The sequence below is a fragment of the Chironomus tepperi genome, unplaced genomic scaffold (genome assembly GCF_022539635.2).
Source record: "Chironomus tepperi strain 1889 unplaced genomic scaffold, CSIRO-AGI_Ctep_v1 contig_418, whole genome shotgun sequence".
Taxonomy (NCBI): Eukaryota; Metazoa; Arthropoda; class Insecta; order Diptera; family Chironomidae; genus Chironomus; species Chironomus tepperi.
In genome coordinates this window covers 501,388-520,569 of record NW_027226540.1, presented here as the reverse complement: position 1 = coordinate 520,569, position 19,182 = coordinate 501,388, and the positions used below count along the sequence as shown (strand labels likewise).

The following is a 19,182-nucleotide window of genomic DNA, read 5'->3' as shown; positions in this document are numbered from 1 at the left end:
AACAAAATCTGGGTTTGGCTGCTTGCTAGTCCACCTTCTACAGATTGTCATCTTCCGCAAGAATGCAGATATAATTTGCAAAAGCCAAGCAAGCATCAACTAAAGTACATACGCCAGCATGATGTTACACATCAAATTGATGGCAACACCTGATTCTGAAGAATTTAAAATAAAATTTGAACATTAAATTCCATTTACAGTTATGTTAAAGAATAAGCAACAGACATCTGCTTGATGTCCAAATGTCCAGTTATATAAGCAAGTCACAACCACAAAATGCTGAAAAAATATTTTTTTTTTATTGTCTTATACTTAAAGTCAAGAAAATGAAAAGAAGAAAGCACAAGAAAATTTCTAGTTCCTCTCCTCATCTTGTTGCAAATCCACAAACTAGAAAAATTGCTTTCAGAAAAAAAAAAAATTACTTTTTCTTCTGGAAATTCTACATGATATTCCTTTTCCTATGGTTTAAGGAAATCCCTCCCCGACAAAAGATGAGGAAAAGAAAATCTTTTAAATCCACAAAAACGGAAATAAAAAAAAAGTCTTCGTCAAAGGCACACTCTGATACAGCATAAAGTTTTACAACAGAAATCAAAAAGGAAGCATTTTCTTGCTCAATTGTTTTAAAACCAACAAGATCCATGGCAAAGAATTTTGCAATACAAAGTTTTGTTCCAACAATGCATCGTTAAGTGAGTCAGAATTGTGGAAAATTTTTCAGCTTTTTTCTGTTGTTCTTCCTTTATCCACCAAACGGATGGGATGAGAATCCGTAATGATCATGTAAAACAAATAATAAAAAAATTTCAACTTCCTTCTTTTTGAGTGAAAGAATTCAATGTAAAATTCATGAGCATCACGTCTTGCAGTTTTTATGCTTTAAATCGGTTTTTGAGTGAATTTCTGAAAAAAAAATTATTCTGTTTGAGTTTGCAAGTTAAAGGAAATTGCATGCTGGAATTTTACTTTAGTGATTCTCAATGTTGAGAGTAAGGCCAAGATTTTTTGAAAAACTTTAAGTAACTTGCAAGTTTGTGATTGAATTTGAATTTCAAATTCGAGAGAACATTGGATGCTGAGTGGACTTACTTACTTCTTACTTCCTTGGAGGGGATCCAAGTAGGTCTATTGCCTCGCGGAGATAACGCCTAAAAGCAGATCTATCCTTTTAGAATTTCTGGCATTTTGGATGTTGAGGACTTTAGCGTCGTGACTACGCAAAGTGGACTAAAACCATAAAACCAGGCTCACTTGATCGTATCCGCTACTTTTTATATAACCTCTATTTTTGGTGACACACATGAGCCTGACACTCCAAATATACAGGACTGCACTTACTGCACTTGTATGGGAAGAACATACATTGGAGTGTCTTATCCTTGGCGACACATGTGAAGAAGGCTCCGCAAATCTCTTTTATCAACATCAAATGGAACCCGATCGGTACAAACGATGAAGGTTTCGCCACGGAGTCGCCACATCATATGGTATCCACAAGAAGACGGCTTCCATTTCGTCATGTCGTTCGGACAAGCCACCTCAATGTGACATCCACAAAATGCTCCAATTTTCATTATCAAAAAACCATAAAAAAATATCAAAACAACAGAACATGATTTATTAAAAAAGGATGAAAATCTGTTCTAATCCCATCCCATTCCCAACATTTGAGCTTATTTTATTATTCATGACATTTCCTTTCCACTCTGTTGCTCATATGTATCTAAAAATAATGCTTCATGTCAATTTCAAAATCAATTTTGATTCCCTTTTATTTGTTTGGATTTTTTATGTTTATTCCCTATATAATCGATACATTGAGCTTAATATCAGCTCTGAAATTGGAATAAGAAGGCTTTTTTTGTTAAGATTCTTAAAGTAACGTGCAGCATGATGTGTTGTATGTTCACTGAATTTTAAATCAATTTATTTACAGTCGTATCAAGTAAATAAAAACAGTAAAGATTCATCCCGCCACATCCTGCCTACTTCTTTTTACAAAGAATTTTCCTATGTCTCAGCACATCCACACTCAGTGGGGAGGAAAATTAAATTCACGAAAAGCTTCTATTGCGTTCCCTTTTATCCATAAACTTATTGTATGCTTAAGAAAGTTGAAAACATGCTTAAACTCTAATATTACATGCGGGTAGTCAGTTTTTCATTAAATATTCCACCTCATTCACATTTAGGCTTCATGAAAAATGTTTATGCTAATGATTTCAACGCATATTTGTAATAGGAAAGCAGCTCGTCAAGTTTGCTATGAATTTGATGGAGATTGGAGAAATTTTGGGAGATTAGAGGAATTTGAGGAAATTGGAGGAACTTAGGTTGTACTGATTTGTGTTAGTTTGGGTATTCAACCAAAATATGTCCCCAATATGCTGAAAACCTTTGAATCCCATCAATTCTGTTCAAAATTGCATTAAAAGCCAGGGTTCTGTCAAGAACTGCAGGTCAGCATTTGCTGTCTTTTAAATGCGAAGACCTGCAGGTTTTAGCTGTACTTTATCGTTTGTTCAAGACTGCAGACCTGCGTTTTTTGACTGAAAGCCTCCAATTTGGACAAATCTTTTGAAAAGGTAATTTACTTACTTACTTCGCTGTCGGTCTAGATCAATTGTGATCCATGACCTCCCTTGGATGTCGCCTAAAACAAGCTCTATCTTTTCCTACTTCCTGATTCCAAATGCTTACCACACACGCGAATTATAATCTCAAACCCGCATAATAATCCACATTAGTAATCCTCTAAACTCACATATACATGCTCAACAATTGACATTGTCGTCTTAAAAGAATATGACGTCTAAAAATGTGATTTCAACCAAATTTTCTTTCATCCAAATCTAATTAAATTGCTGAATAGAGATAACAAGAATATGTGCGAATGGCACAAAAGGAGTGAAAAATTTTATGAGAAAAATAAAAAAAAAAAAATTAAATTCTCTCCTTTTCATGTGAAATACGTGTGGTGCGAGATGGCAAATAAAAATAAAAATGGAAATGCAGAAAAAAAGTGGATGTGGAAAACTGAGGCAAAAAAGGCATCGAAATGAATGTGATGTAATTTAAATGTAGATATTTGCGAGAAGCTCACAAAGCTTTAATTTTATGAGGTAGTACGATTTAGGAGACCGTATGATTTTCGAACATATGTATGAGAAGGAAGTTCGTGTGTTACTATTTTTAGACAGCACGCAAATTTTGAAGGTTGGGTGTTTATAGGGGTTCATTTAGGCTGATTAACTCATAATTTCTTTGAAGTTTGGTGGAAATGGAGCAATCGGGGGCTCTGCCGCGGAGTAATAAGTGAAGATGGGAGAACATTCATAGAGCTGACTGTCTAACATTTGGGCTGAAACTATAGCAACTCGTAGAGTAACGTGTGAAGTCTGTACTGTAACAATTTTATGTAAAAACTTCGCTTGCGCGGTTGACTTTTGTACTACTAACGAGTAACCTCTGCTGATAGGCACAAGACATGCTTTCGAGAGCTTATTCTGCTCTTGAGAGCACATTCCTTGCCTGCTAGGATATCTTAGTCATCTTTAGCTTAGTGCTTGTTATAGAGATGTCCTTAAAAATCCAAGTTGATTTGACTCTGGCATGAGGCTGGATTTCATCCAATCTGGGTAAGGGTCAGTGCCAGATTTATCTGTTGTAAATCTTCGCCGTGTGCCTTACGGAAAAAATAGTCAAATCTAATCAAAGTTCAAAATGCGTCCTCAAAATTTCACATTCCCAAACCATCAACAGTTCCAAAAAAACAAACTTTTTTATGTCAACCTACAAAATATCCCATTTTTATAGTGATAAAAAAATTCTATTTCCTTTATATAAATTCATTTCATGATGAAAAAGACAATAAGAAGGGTGCCACAATCCAATTTATGTTCGTAAAGTATGCTCCAACTTTTAGACTATTACATCTCTTCCTTCTCTTTTTTTATGGCACGAAAATTAACTGGAAATGTTGTTCTAACAGGATCATCTTCATTTATTTTAAGCTGTTAGCCTTTTTTTCATCGTTATTCAAACTTATTTTGTCACTTTATGGAATATCCACGAATGGAATGAGAAATGAGATGGAAAATAAGCACAGCAATAAAAATTGTATAAGAGAATCCATTAACAATCACTTAGGGAAGATTTAAGGCAAATGAAAATTTCTTAATTAATTTTTCTTTTTTTTTGCATTTTTTGCGTACCTTCGAGAACAATTTTGGAGGTGACCTTTGGATGTTGATGTCGACAAAAGTTGAATTTATAATGAAAAGTTTAGATGGATGGATGAAAGGAAACATTGCGTCCCCTTACTTATTTTCCCTTTTTGGCAATAAAATCTTTCGCATTCTATTTCCTCTTTATTAAATTTTTGCTGTTCTGATGACTGAAGAAGGTCTGATGTTTGACAACAATGTATACCACCTGTATATTTTGTTTATGAAGTTGCTTCTTATGCAGGGTATATAATTATACATTTTATATCCGATGATAAACATGTGTCTGTGCTATTTTATTTTCTTAAAATATGTACATGACAGAAGATTATCGTTCCTAGCCAATTTCCAATTTCATGAATGCTTTATTATTTATATGCATAAACATTTGTACATCCGCAGGGTGATTATCGATAGGAAGATATCAAATTTCATCAATATATCCAAAATAGGTACTTGTGTCTATTCGAAATCCGATCTGGATGTTAAATTATTGATTTAAATTGAAACTTTCAAAGCCTGTTGAACATTTTATTAAGGATGTCCAACATTTAAAATGTTTGAATGCTTTAATAAAATGCAGAGCTTAAAGTCGACACATTTGAAATCGACTCAAATCAAATCAAGTCGACATCGAGTCAATCCGACTCGACTTCGAGCTCTGATAAAATCCCATATTAGGATGTAAGGTTTTTAAGAGCTAGTAAGAAGTCAATGGACATTGTCTCGAAACGTTTCTGAATGGAGTCTGACTGGGGTATCTTCGACCGAAGCTTGATCGAAACCGGGACTTGATTGAGACCGAGGCTTGATCGAAACCGGGACTTGATCGAGACCGAGGCTTGATTGAGACCAAGGCTTGATTGAGACCAAGGCTTGATTGAAACCGGGACTTTACCAGGCTAATATATCAGCTAATATATCTAGACTGCATGAGAATTCTTCATCTTTGTAGTATTAGTCTCAATCTCGTTAATCCTTAACTCTGAGATCATTAAAAAGTTTGCAAAATTATAACAACTCCGATCAACACAAATGAAAATTTCTTTGCCATGGAGACAATTGTATGAACTTCTTCCATTGAAGCCATATGGCAGGTATGACAGAGCCTTTTTCATTTATACAGTTCACTTACTCCCTCTTTGTGTTCCTCAGAAACTAGCTCATAATCACAAAGTTTTTCCAAAAATAAATCCCATATGCTAAAAAAGCAGTTCCATTAATTATAATTACAATCATCACCATGATACCTTACAGCATCACAAATGAATACTCAGTTCTAAAACTCACAAAACATAAAAAATTGAAATTTAGGTTGATATAAATTCATTTAGATGTTAATGTATATTTGAAATTAAAACTTTTTGCAACAATAGAATATGTTGAACCTTTTCTTCAGGCTTGCACATATACAAGACTCACTCCTTCGTGTTTTGTATTAAATACAATGGATTTGAAATAAAATAAATTTTTTTGTACCTTCCTAAAATTTGTAGAAATGAACATGCACTTTTTTGGCTATTCAGCATTTTTAAAAATAAATGAAATATTTTTTTCAAATTTGCTGTTCCTCAAATTTGCTTCGAATGCACATCTTGCACATTATAAAGACAGTATATATATTCATAAAACGATAGGGGTACCAGCAACAGAGGAGACAGACACAAAACAGTGCATTGTGATGTTGAGAAAAAGAAGAAGAAACATTAAATATTAAGCAGCTGATCATTATTGTTTTGAGTATAAGAAGGAACAGAAAAAACATCATGTAGCAGGTGATTTTCAACTGTTCTGACCAAAATAATGTCTGAATGTGAACTCTCTGTTATGATGATGATAAAAATTAATGAAACGAATGGAAAAAAGGTGTTTTTTTGGTATCTTCCGTCAACTTCATGGGAACGTAGAGATAATTTTTTGGAAATTAAAAATCGAAAGAAGAAGTTTTGGAACTGGATAAAAAAAAGTCATTTTAATGGAAATTTGATTGAAATTGAGCAATTATAATGCATATTTCAGTGGGGATTGGCAATTTAGATTAAATCCATTTAGGATTTTAATAATTTATGTCACGAGATGATTAGAACTGAGTATCTGGAGATTGTGAGCCACTTTTAGTCCTCTAGTCAAGTGTTGTCTAAATTTTTTGACCACGGCACACCATTTTATAACCAAAATTTTATAGGACACACCAATATATAAGGTGTTCAGGTTAGTCCACACCTAGCCTTGTTCTACGGCATACTAGTGTGTCGGGGCACAACTAACCTTGTTTTACGGTATACTGGTAGGTCAGGGTACAACTAACCTTGTTCTACAGCACACCAATGTGTATACGCGGTATACAGTTTGGAACCTGATTTCGACAACATTGCTTTAGTTAGTGGCATAGCACAGAGCTGGTGATCATAGTTATTATAAAAGACCACAGATTCTCATATAATTGGATATTGACATTAAGGAGACCTAAATTCTTGGTTTGACCTCCAATAAACCAACATTATAATACGTTACTGACCTCAGTGGATCCCAACTGGATCCTTGTTACCTTGTTAATGCTAAATATAAAAATATGGCAAATATCCCCCAAAATTGTTATAAATTATTCAAAATTTCCACATCTGTCAAACCTAACAACCATAAAATAAGCTACAACATTGCAGTTATTCTCATTTCCTTGTCATTTGTACGAAAATTTCATTTAAAATTTCCCACAGAAAATTCTACAACCAATTTTTCATTATATTTCATTTTCACATCCATGTATAGCCATCATGAAGTTATAGCACAACAGGGAACAGAGTAAATTAAAATTTATTTTGGCAAAAAAAAGATTACCTTTTCGTAATTCAAAGTGATCATGATTCTTAAAAAGCGATAGAAATGGGTCATGTTATTTGTCTCATGTGTCTCCTTATTTTTGTTGTTGTCATCTTTATCCTGACTATCATAAATTAAACTTTTATTATTTTTTCATCCTCTGCCTGAGTCGACTTTTTTATTAAATTAAATAAGAAGAAGTCCTGTGCAGGTTATAAAGGAACAGAAATAATATTATTTTTTTGTGTCTGTATGAGGAACACAAAAAGTTGAAGTCCTGAGGAGCAAGGTAGAGCTCTGGCATGTTGATAATGACGAGCAAGTTAGCCACAATGAAAATCTTTTTTTGACTCAGCACAGTCAGTGTTCCTCATTCAACCATTTAATGTTAGGTAAAAAAAGGTGCACAACCATGCACAATGTGCACATCTGTCTTGTATGAACAATTAAAAAAAATCAAATTTTCTTACAAAAACTTCTCAGGTAAACGGTATGCCTTGGTCTAGAATTCTTATTTCTTCCTACAACAATTTTTTTTGTTATTTCTACAAAAATTTATTCTTTTTCACGTGTTTACGTAAATTCTAAGGAATTCTAGCTTCATCCGTAGAATATTTTTGCCACAATAAATTCTAATAGCTTCACATAATAAAGCCTCACTTAGGTAATCGTAAGGCATTTTGTAGCTCGCAGCACATGATATACATTTGCAGATAAAGAAGACTTTTTTTTAATATCATTTTAAGGCATTTTCATAAAGAATAATAGCTTTTTGTGATTACAGTCTTAGTAAATTAAACAGAATTTAGCAGATTCTTAAAATATCATTGAAGTTCTTAGAATGTTTTATGATATTTTATGAATTTATGTCATGAAGTTTGATAAGATGAGGATGGTATGTGATATGAGTCAAAAACTGGAAATAATTGACCTCAGTTTAATAATCTTTAGTTGTTTGAGTCACTTAGAGTAGTTTTTCAGACATAGAATCCCATTTATTGGTTTGGATGGCAAAACAACTGATTCATCTGGCTATGCGCTATATTAATTATAATTTGAATCTATAATTGACTGTAATATACCCTCTCAAATCCTTTCTACGCTTGCTTCATGTCCCTAAAGCTTGTTATCAACTCACTATCACTCCAAAATCAATAATCAAGCTACCTTTTTCTCGAGATCGTCTGGGAAGTCTTGGTCTCAGTCTCGAAATTTGTATAGACCGAGACTTTAAAGAATATAGACTTCAAAGTAGACCTCCCAGATTTTGCATAGAAAAATCGACTCGACTTCATTACGAAATCTGAATCGAATTCGAGCTATGAAGAATACCCTTGGTAGTCTCAGTCTTGGTCTTCAAAATTCATCGAAACCGAAACTTCGTCAAACCCTAAAATCAAGCAAAAAAGGTGACTAATGCTTTGCCTCAATGACCATCCGCATACTTTCCAACATAAACCATCTTCCACTCTCTAAAAAACAATAAGTAAAATATTTATTAAACATTTACATAAATGTCCACAAAAGAAGAATAAGATGACAAAATTTATATGAAACGAGATAAGCAAAATCTAAGCCTTATAAGGGAAGCATTGAAAGAGATATCGCAAGAAATCTGCGGCTTTATCAAAACAATTTTTTTTACTTCTTTTGCTTATTTATTTTATGCTAATTATTCTCCACTCTCCATCATCCCACTCATGTTAATTCCACAATTTGGACATTAGCAATCAGATCATTAAAATTTCTTGCAGAGCTTCCTGCATCTACTGGTTTTATGTGGCTTATACCTTTTTTGGATAAAATATGCGATAGCTGAATGGTAAAAAACAACTAATAATTGGACTGTCAATAGAATATTAGAAGTTATTGCTTGAAAACAGTCAACAAGTATTGACCTGATTAATGTCTGTTGATTGATGGGTGAAATTGTGTCACTTTCTCATATTAATTTGTATTTATCAAAGCATTGTTAAGGATATCAAGCGACAAAAATGAAGAATGCTCAACCACTGAGCATTTAAGGATCCGCTAAGCCTCTGAAATGGAATCTGCCTTATTTTTGTGTTCATATGGCTTTTTCATTTGTGTTGCTCGGGGATGTAAGTTGAAATATGATTGTCGATGTCACAAAATTTCTAAATTTTGAGGAATTTCCTTCCTGTCACTTCATTCAACAGCTTGTAGATCATCTCAACCCACCCAATTTACCTACAGCAGTTTCACAATAGAAATCAATCTGTACCTCCAAGAAGTCCCTTGATGGGTCAATCGTATTAAAGTCATTGTGAATAAATAATAAAATAATGAACCAAGCGGATTAAGCTACTCATATAGAACATCCTCTTTATTTGTATAGTCACAAAAAAAGGATATTTTTTGATCATTATAAATCGATATTTCTTCCTTTTTTCTAACAATTGTAACCGTGTTCATCAGATAAAGGATGAATATAGTCGATAAGAAGGAAGGAAAGGCTTTTTTTTGGTTGCATCCCATCCACTTCCGATTTCTTTCTCCTTTACAATTTTTATCGACCATTCTAATTTATAATAAATTTTTAAAAAAGCCTTTCAAAGTAACAAGCATCAAAGGGAAGCCAAAATGGAGAGGGGATTCGTTAGGATGTCAGATAAATTACGCTAAACGATGAGCGTACGTCGACTTACATCCAGTTGAGTGCTTTTTCACTTAGATTATATTTTTGGACGGAGGTAGGCTTTTACGTCGCTGTATCTTGTAATAATCGTAAAATTTAAGATTGCGGGTTTTTGGAAATTTAAAGATTTTTGCCTGAGTCGGGTTGATGTTGTGCAAATCTATTAAGGATCCCCAAAACTTTTATGTAAGATTCTTAAATAAATTTTTGAGATTTTTTTAAAAAATTAAAGAATTCCTTAAGACATTTTTCAAATTCTTAACATTTTGCACAAAACAAATATTTCCATTCAGTCACAGTGCCTGCATCCCAAAATGTTCATTGTGTTCCATATTTTCATGTATTGGTTGAATTAATCCCATTGTGTATTTGATCACTGGAACAAATTTGTTCCTTTTAATACGCATTTTGTTGTTTCAAATGGGAGACTTTTTTGGAAGTTTTGTCACTTGATGAATTTTAAGTATGTGGAGGTAGAGGATAGTCTAATTTTGGATTTTACTAGTAGAACCTGGATCTGGGAAGCTAGAATCAAGCAAGAATATCGCTAATTGGAGCATTTGTATTAAATCAAATGCAGTTTTTACTCTAAAATGGCACAAGTCGGCTAATCGACCCAAAATCCAGTACCAGACCGACGTGAATCTGACATGGTTTCAGATTTAAACAGAACCCAGCTTCAAGTCAGACCCACACTGCCCTGTAGCCGGATTTTTGATGAAGTAGCCGAGTTTTGCTCTTTGGGACCATAATTTCAATCCAAAATTGACTTAATGCCATAGAAAATTCTGTATCAGTATCCATCATTGTGTAACTATTCCCATTTGCCTACTAACATTCTTACGCACGACAGGCATCTCTTAACAATTTCTTCTTTGTGTCTTTTTTTCTTCACTTTTTTCTAAATTCTTTGTTTTCTTCTCTTATTTGTTCATCATCATTACCTTCAGCATCATGTCTCTCCTTTTACTTTTTTTAATTCCAAAATTACTCTTCTTGAGTAAATATGTAGCTAGAAAAATGAGAAGTTTTAAGGGAATTCTCATCGATATTTCTGAGACTATGAAAATAAAATTATTAGATGACGATAATTCGGATGGTAGTAATGATGAATCTTTTTACTCTTTTGTGCCTTTCAATGGATTTTGGAAACATACAGAAGAAAAATGGCCAAAATAATTGAATTTAAGTTCTGGATGGTACGCAAAAACAGCGTATTTTTTGATCATTTTAGGAAAAATTTATATCTTTTATGGAAATTTATAACTTTTTGGTCTAGTTTAGTGGTATGCAACTAAGGGTTCACGATGTAGAGACCGCGACTTCTCTGACAGTCTCTCGACAGTCGAGACCGGGACTTCAGGAAACTCTGCATACAATCTTTTTGTGCTATGGCATACTATGTAGGTAAGCCACGAAATCGCACAATACTCTAGTGTGTTGTGGCGCACAGTATGCCCACCACTGGTCTGGATACCAATTTTTATTCAATTTCTCTGTCGGAAAGTTTCATACTAAATTTATGAAAATGTTAAGGAACTCGAATCATCAAAAGACTCCCCTTGGATCAGTCCCAGATCTCATCTTCTCTCAGGCTCTGTTTTACATCTGACTGAATTTAAAATGCTAGATGCAATCCAACTATTGTGATTAAATTGCAAAATGCCAATTTCGGAATCCCAACTGCTTTCTCACGACCCCAACATCACATCATATATCATGATGAACTTAATCATAGACTCACGATTTCAAATGTTAAAATTTCGACCTGTTTTACTGACAAAGTGCGTACCTCCATCTCATAATCTCAATCAATTCAAAACACTATGCGAAAAAAAGGTATTTTTTTTAGAAGTTTATTGTTGCCTCGTTGATTTTTCTCTTTTCTTTCTAGTTCCATTCTTGTCTTATTTTTTATGTTCTACGTAAAAAAACTTTCTCGTCCAAAAATATTGCGAATTTTATTTTATTGTTGTTTAGAGCCCAACATGACCCAAAGGTAAATGATCTATCAACCTTTAATGTTTATAGCCAGCAATATTCGCCATTTTGTCGATTTTTAATAGAACGAAGATAATTTTTTCGATGAAAATTTAATTAAATATACTATGGGGACATGGAAACACCATGGAGATGTAGCAATAAAAGACCAATGTAATTGAAAAATTTTCAAGGCATTTAATTCAATTTCCAGTATTTGATGTCACAATGGGATGGAATAATATTAATTATCTACATTCAACTCACCGTTTCTGGTTCTTTTTTGACAATTGGATGATCGATTCCGTTGATATCTTATCATTACATTACGCTGTGAACGCGATGAGCTGTCAAAACCTTCCATTCTCTCATTCATAAATTAAATGTTTATTTTTATATTTTTTTGTGTGATTTTAAACAAACAGTCACTCGATTTTCTATGAATTATTGTCACAGTAAATACAAAAAATTCAACACTTTTTTTTGTGCCTTTTTACACTTCGTCGTTATTGTTTGTGTGTCATTAATCAACCAATATATGAATTTTCTATTTATTTTTCCCTTATTCTTAACTTTATTCTACTATCGATCAATACGACACGAATGCTACTTACTCGCGAGCCGAGATTTGAGCAAAGAATAAGAAAAATTTTGTGTATAGAAGAAATTTTGGAATGACTGAATAAAGTTACAATAATGAACACTATAAAGCTAGTAAATTAGACTCTAATTATGTGTTATGTCTACAGCGCATTTTTTAGATCCTCTAAAAAAGCATCAGAATCATTACATGACTTCCTAGTCCAAAATTCACTAAACTGTCTAACTCAATCCTTTGTTCTGACCGCTTTATCCAACACTCAACTCAATAAACTGATTAAGACTGCCAAACAGAGCAAATCTGTTTTAATTCAGACACTAAAATATTAAGCTATAAGAATACATGAATAGAGCTCACATACAGTCTCGCGATGAATATGATAGGAAATGTTTATAAATTATGTTATGCTTAATACAACTTGTTTGTGCTTATGAATTTGTTTCTGTTGTTTATGAATTAAACTGCTGAATCTTATTGGCTATATTTTTATGATGTGTGTAAATTTTGGAATTAAGATAAATATAATACTATCGGATTTATTTTCATATTTTTTTGAATGAAACTAATAGATTCATTCACAACATTCTTAAAGATGTTTATTGGGATGATTCACATTCGACTTGTTATTTATGACTCAAGTCTTATCACAAAAATCTGTTTAAATATTCTCATAATAATGAAAGATTGGTTTATGAAGATTAAAGAGTTGTAAATTAATAAAGACACTTGCTGATCTAGATAAGGTCTGAAATTTGATTCTTAAAAGTGAGTTTTTGAATAATCAAGACATTGACCTGATTTTTAGAGGATTCTCTGAGTCTTAATTTTTGGTATAGTTAAGATGCAAAGTATTATGTTATGGACACTCAAAACCTTTTTTTAAATTTTTCAGATTAGCAAATCACATTATATTCATGGAAAATCATAGAAATGGTTTAAAATTCAACACTAGGTCTACCTGACTCGGCCTGAGGCCGGATTTCATCGAATCTGGTTTAGGTCTCGAGTAATGCTGACTTTGATTCAGATTTTTGGCCAAATCTACGCCTTGTGCCTCCGAGATTGTATATGTTGCCGACGTTACAGTCCGGAATAATTCATATTGTCCGAATAATTAGTAATTTATATTAACTATTGATGGTGATGAATTTGAATGAATTCCAGAATAGACACTGCTTAGAAATGGTCGAAAATGTGGCCTTATTTCTACTTGAATCTGGCCTGAGGTCGGATTTCATCGAATTTGACTTGTTACTAGAGTCACGATGGTCCAAGGTCAGATTCTCGGCCATTTTTACATCCTATGCCCTCCTGAAATGTGTTCTACATTTCATAAATGAATTAACCAGGAATAGTTCAACCGTAGTATCTTAGCTTAACTTAGCTACAACAAAAGCTCACTGTTCACATAATAAAATCAAATTTATGAAGTTCCAAACCAAATGCTACATTACTGAATCATAACTCCCATAAAAAATCATAAAAAAGAAAGAACGCAAAGTGAAAGAGAATGAAATTGTTACGATAATGAAAGAGTGTTGCGAAATGAAATAATAGAAATTTTTCTTTTCATTCTCATGGCTCATATGCTGAAAACAAAACAAAAAAAACAGCGAAGCACACTGATGATTGCGGGTTCTAAGCATAGCACAAGAATCAAATTAAGTGAAATGAGAAGAGATGAAAACGGGTTTTATGTAATAGCTTCTAAAAATACAAAATAAAGCGAACAAGAATTTCTTTTTTGTGTATTTTTTGGTTCCATTCACATTCGCATAAAATTCCTTTTTAAATTGTAAATATCATAAGCCTCGTCTGACATCATCTTATGGGATTTTACATAAGCAAACAACTTTTAATTCAGCATACAATAATCTCGCACTGTCTTTCAATCTTATTACCATATTTGTCACTTCCAAATTACTAGAATCAAATTTCATTCATATGTGGCAATGACTTGTGGCATATTAACATTGATAATAAATAAATAATTGTTGTGGGCGATTGAGTTAATAGCCATTAACAAATATTTATGTCTATTTGTATCTCATTCTATCCAATTCAATATTCATATGAATAAAATTTACATAAATTTATCACACAAGACAACACAGTCATGTCTATTTATTTTCGGCATTATTGTCCTTTATGTAATGCGATATGATTAGCTTTACAAGTTCTTTCACTCGCTTTCGTTGTTGTAGATGTGTCCATATATCGCTGGTTAAATCAATCGTTTGAATATAATTAATTTGTAATTTAATACTTTTGATCAGAGTCATCAAAGTCTCATCCTTTTTTAGCGCGTAATTCTTCATTCAAATGTGACCATGAAGATGTTGAAGTTTGTTGAGGCTTTTTGTCTGTGGGATTACTCATAAATATATGGAATAGTAGGCTGGACGTTGATTTTTTATGCTAAATTAGATTTATGCTTACCGAGCGATGTAATAAAGGAAGCTATGGCTATAGAAGCTTCATATAATTACAATGTGTTACTTGATGAGATCAGAATTGACTGAGATGACAAGCATGTTTAGTCATTCTACAAAAATTCAATTTGTTTGAACAACTTTGGGACAGTTCACCTCAAAACTGGACATACAATCAACTTTATGTCATATTGTGCTGTCTCATGTCTCATTTCCAAACAGCACAATGTGACAAATTTCATTTTTAGTCATAAAAAATGAGGTAAAAACAGCCGGTTTGTTGGTGTCAAGACATCCTCACGTCTTGTCGGTGACGGTTCATTCTAATGACTATCCCGGTAAGCATAAGAAGTAGAAATGGTTGAATATTTCAGCACCAGATCGAGTTGACTTTGGCTTGAGGTCGGATGTCATTGAATCTGGCTTGATGTCAGAGTAACACTGGTCTGGGTCCAGATTTTCGGTCATTTTTGAACTGTTTGATTTTCAAGTAAATTATGCTGCAAAGTCACTAATTTATTAAGTTCAGCATTTAGCGATGAAAAGTATCCAAACCTACAAACATAACATTTATCAGAATAAAAACCAATCCTCAACTATATCCAAAGCGCTTTAAGCTCAATTTGTTAACACTTCTTCTAACTTCCCAAGATAAATATCATCACATCAACTACATCCGATAGCTTTGATACTCAAAAGTTAAACAGATGATGATGAAATCACAGCCTTAAACGCGAACATTTATCACATCCAAATTAAAGTGAGTGAGATGGAATCAACATACATGAAATGTGGAATGCCATAAAAGTGAACATTTAAAACGATAAAATGATGTAAGAAGCACGAGAAATAAATAAAGAAGGGATGGGAATGTGATTCTCAAGACAAAAATGTCAGCATTAAAAAGAATCAGATGAGATGTTGGATGCTAAATTATGCAGATTATTTTCAAAGAAAGAAGCTGCAAAAAAATTAAATTCTTGCCTTGGGAACTTTTAAGCCTGTAAAAATTTTTACTTCTTCATCTTTAAAGTTAGTGACGAAAAGAGAAATGAAGAAGTCAGAAGATTTTATGCTAAATATTTAAGTAATTCATATCCGATTTGCTTAATTTATGATTTGTTGATTGAGGATTGATTTAAATTTATTCGGTGTAAGATTATTAAGAAGTTGGAAGTTGTGCTTATTGCTTATTCTAGTGAAATTTAAGTTTAGGAGAATCTTGGGCCTGCACTGAGTTAAATTAAGTGTTCTTCTTTCCAGTCTCGGTATTGAGAATTTTAGTCACGGTCCGGGCTTGATCTCGGTCTGGGTATCGTTTCTGTTCTCTATCTCATACCGGTCCCAATTTCAGTTTATGTCTCGATCTTAAAAAATCGTCGAAATCAAGACTCAGGAATACCATAAGGATAATTTGCTATTGTGATAACTGCTGTGATTGGTCAGGGAATAGATCTGAAGCTGTCTTCAACACCATTATTTAACCCATAAAAGACTCAAAATCAAGCTCCAGGCACGAGCTGAAAATCACGATCATTTTCCTCTGGTTTTTCGGCTATTAAAAGAGATTTCAATCCATAAACCTTTCTACATCCTCAAATAAACCAAGGCTCAGACACTCAACAAAAAATTGTGAAAATTGTACAATTTTTACAATTCGTATGGAAAAAATTGTGAAAATTGTAAAAATTGTACAATTTTCACAATTTCGCAATTTTTGTATGAAAAAATTGTACAATTTTTACAATTTTCACAATTTTTTGGTGTAAATATCAAGAAACTAAGAAATTTAGTAATCCAATTAATAAATGAAAATCATAGTTTTCACAGCTTTATAAAAACATGGAAAAGGTGAAAAATGTTTATTTTAACTGAATTTCTTGAAAAATCATGTTTTTATGCATAATTCATTGGCGAAATGTGAAATTTTTTACTGTTTTACTTATAAAATGGGAAAAATATCTCGTAAATTGCTATTTTTTGCAATAATTTTCTTAAACTAGGATAAAAACTTCAACGGAAAAACGGAATTTCACCTCGGTTTTCTTATTAAGGGTAAAAAATGCCTCAGAAAAGCCGAATTTTGCCTCGGTTTCTATATTTGGGGTAAATTACCCATCAGAAAAGCATAATTTTGCCTCGGTTTCTATATTTGGTGTAAATTATCCATCAGAAAAGCCGAATTTCGCCTCGGTTTCTATATTTGGGGTAAATTACCCATCAGAAAAGCATAATTTTGCCTCGGTTTCTATATTTGGTGTAAATTACCCATCAGAATTGCCGAATTTTGCCTCGGTTTCTATATTTGGTGTAAATTACCCATCAGAAAAGCCGAATTTCGCCTCGGTTTCTATATTTGGTGTAAATTACTCCTTAAAATTTCCGAATTTTGCCTCGGTTTCTATATTTGGTGTAAATTATCCATCAGAAAAGCCGAATTTTGCCTCGGTTTCTATATTTGGGGTAAACTACCCCTCAGAAAAACCGAATTTCACCTCGGTTTCCTAAAAAAATCCCTAAAAAAAATAAATTATTCTTTGATTTTCTTATTAAGGATGAAAAAACTCTCGAAAAATTCGAATTTCGTCTCTATTTTCTTATTTGGAGTGAAGAATTCCTCGTGTAAGCCAAATTTTGCCTTATTTTTCTAAAATTAAAATGAAAAATCCTCGGAAAAGGCAAAATTCACCTAAATTATCTTATAAAAAGATGAAAACCCCTTGAAAAATCAATTTTTCACCTACATTTCCCAAATATGAAAATCTTTCAAACCAGTTTATGTTAATTTGAAAATTGTACAATTTTGTCAGTTTTGTATGAAAAAATTGTGGAAATTGTATAATTTTTACAATTCGTATGGAAAAAATTGTGAAAATTGTAAAAATTGTACAATTTTCACAATTTCGCAATTTTTGTATGAAAAAATTGTAAAAATTGTAAAAAATTACAATTTTGATTGAGTGTCTGAGCCTTGAAATAAACCTAATTTCAGCAATATTTACTACCATTTTTAACTACTTCTCCAGCATTCGTCTTCATTCCTTTTCAAACTTTTTCAGATGACTCATTTTATGACTAAGTTTCTTTAAAAAAAAGAGAATATCATTGAGGTTGATGAGATTTTTATTTTAATGGCTCTAGATTGCTAGTAGGAGATACGTCTACATATTTCGGATAATTTGCATAACAATGAGAAAGTTATAAACTACACACATGGTGATTTATGGATGCAAAATAAAATAATAAAAATAAAATATTTTTTGTGTTCCAAAATTTCGATGTTGGCAAGCAAAATGTTGCACATTTATTGCACTTACCTGGGCTTTCCCAGACAATTTTTATTATTGTTGCTCATCTGTGCTGCATTCTATGCTGCTTTTTTTTGTCTTTGCTTGCGAAAAAGTAAAAAGTATAAAGAATCAGTAACAAATGTTTGCAATTTGAGTACCTTGTGAATAACAAAAATGTTTCACTTTTTTTTTCTACCTTATCTTTTGTCCATTGTTCTGTGGGAACAGATGATATTCTTAGGAACGAAACGCCAACAATAAAAAAGTGCAGGAAGAAAAATATAAAATTTTTCTGGTTTTTTTGTTTTGTTTTCTCACTTTTTTCTCACTTTATACAGTTCATGAACAGACAGCATGGGAATTTTTGGTTGTCACATATGTGCAGTCTCTGGGTTTTATCCCGACTACATAAAAAGGATTATTATGATAGCTCCAAAAAAATAAGATGTGAAAACATCAATATTTCATAACACAGCAGTAAAACAGCAGAAGCAGTGAAAAAGATAAATGTTAAGTTTCGGCACGATAACTCATCGGAATAATTTTGCACTATTTATCATCGTTTGCTCTTTATCCACCTACGTAGTAGTATGTAGCAAATGGCAGGACTTTAAGTCTTTTTTGCCTTAGTCTTTTGGATGTTTTTTGTGGGAAAATAAAGAGATTTGCGGAAGTTTATGCTGTGAATTTTATTGATGGGGTTACTTTATATGATTTGACATGTTGAGTAGGCATTTGTGGAACTTCGTGGTTGCATGCTGGATCAACAGTTTGGGTGATATTTGGGGAAATAGAGATATTTTTAGTTGCACGCCCTTTTGTCCATTTGAGTACTGTTAAATCTATTTATGAATTAATTAAGCCAGTGATGAGCACCCTTTTCTTCCCGGCAAATACAACCAAAACACACACGACATATGGTTTATAGCATTTCCAACCAATTTTGACTGAACACACAGGTTATCCACCGTTGAATTAGACTAAATTCAATTTAACTGATTAAAATTCTTGAATCTCAAAATAACCTCAATGTCTGACTTAAAAATAGAACTGACTTCAAAGCAAATTTCTCAAAATTTCTATTCATATTCCCAAAAACAAAGAACTTCCTCAACTCATAAAAAATGTCAATTGAATAGATTCAATATAAATAATTAATGAGATAAGATAA

General features: G+C 32.6%; 2 protein-coding genes across 2 annotated transcripts in view; one reads left to right on the top strand and one right to left on the bottom strand.

Annotated features, from left to right (window-relative positions):
• Positions 1–12,054, bottom strand: part of neur (E3 ubiquitin-protein ligase neur) — a 41,028-nt gene extending 28,974 nt beyond the window's left edge. Inside the window, exon 1 of the mRNA XM_070649051.1 lies at positions 11,956–12,054. Coding sequence (XP_070505152.1) covers positions 11,956–12,052 — 97 coding nt within the window. The 5' untranslated portion in view covers positions 12,053–12,054. The remainder of the gene's footprint in view (positions 1–11,955) is intronic.
• LOC139097260 (monocarboxylate transporter 1-like) overlaps positions 1–19,182 on the top strand; it is a 203,102-nt gene that overhangs the window by 170,921 nt on the left and 12,999 nt on the right. The gene's annotated exons all lie outside the window — the stretch shown is intronic.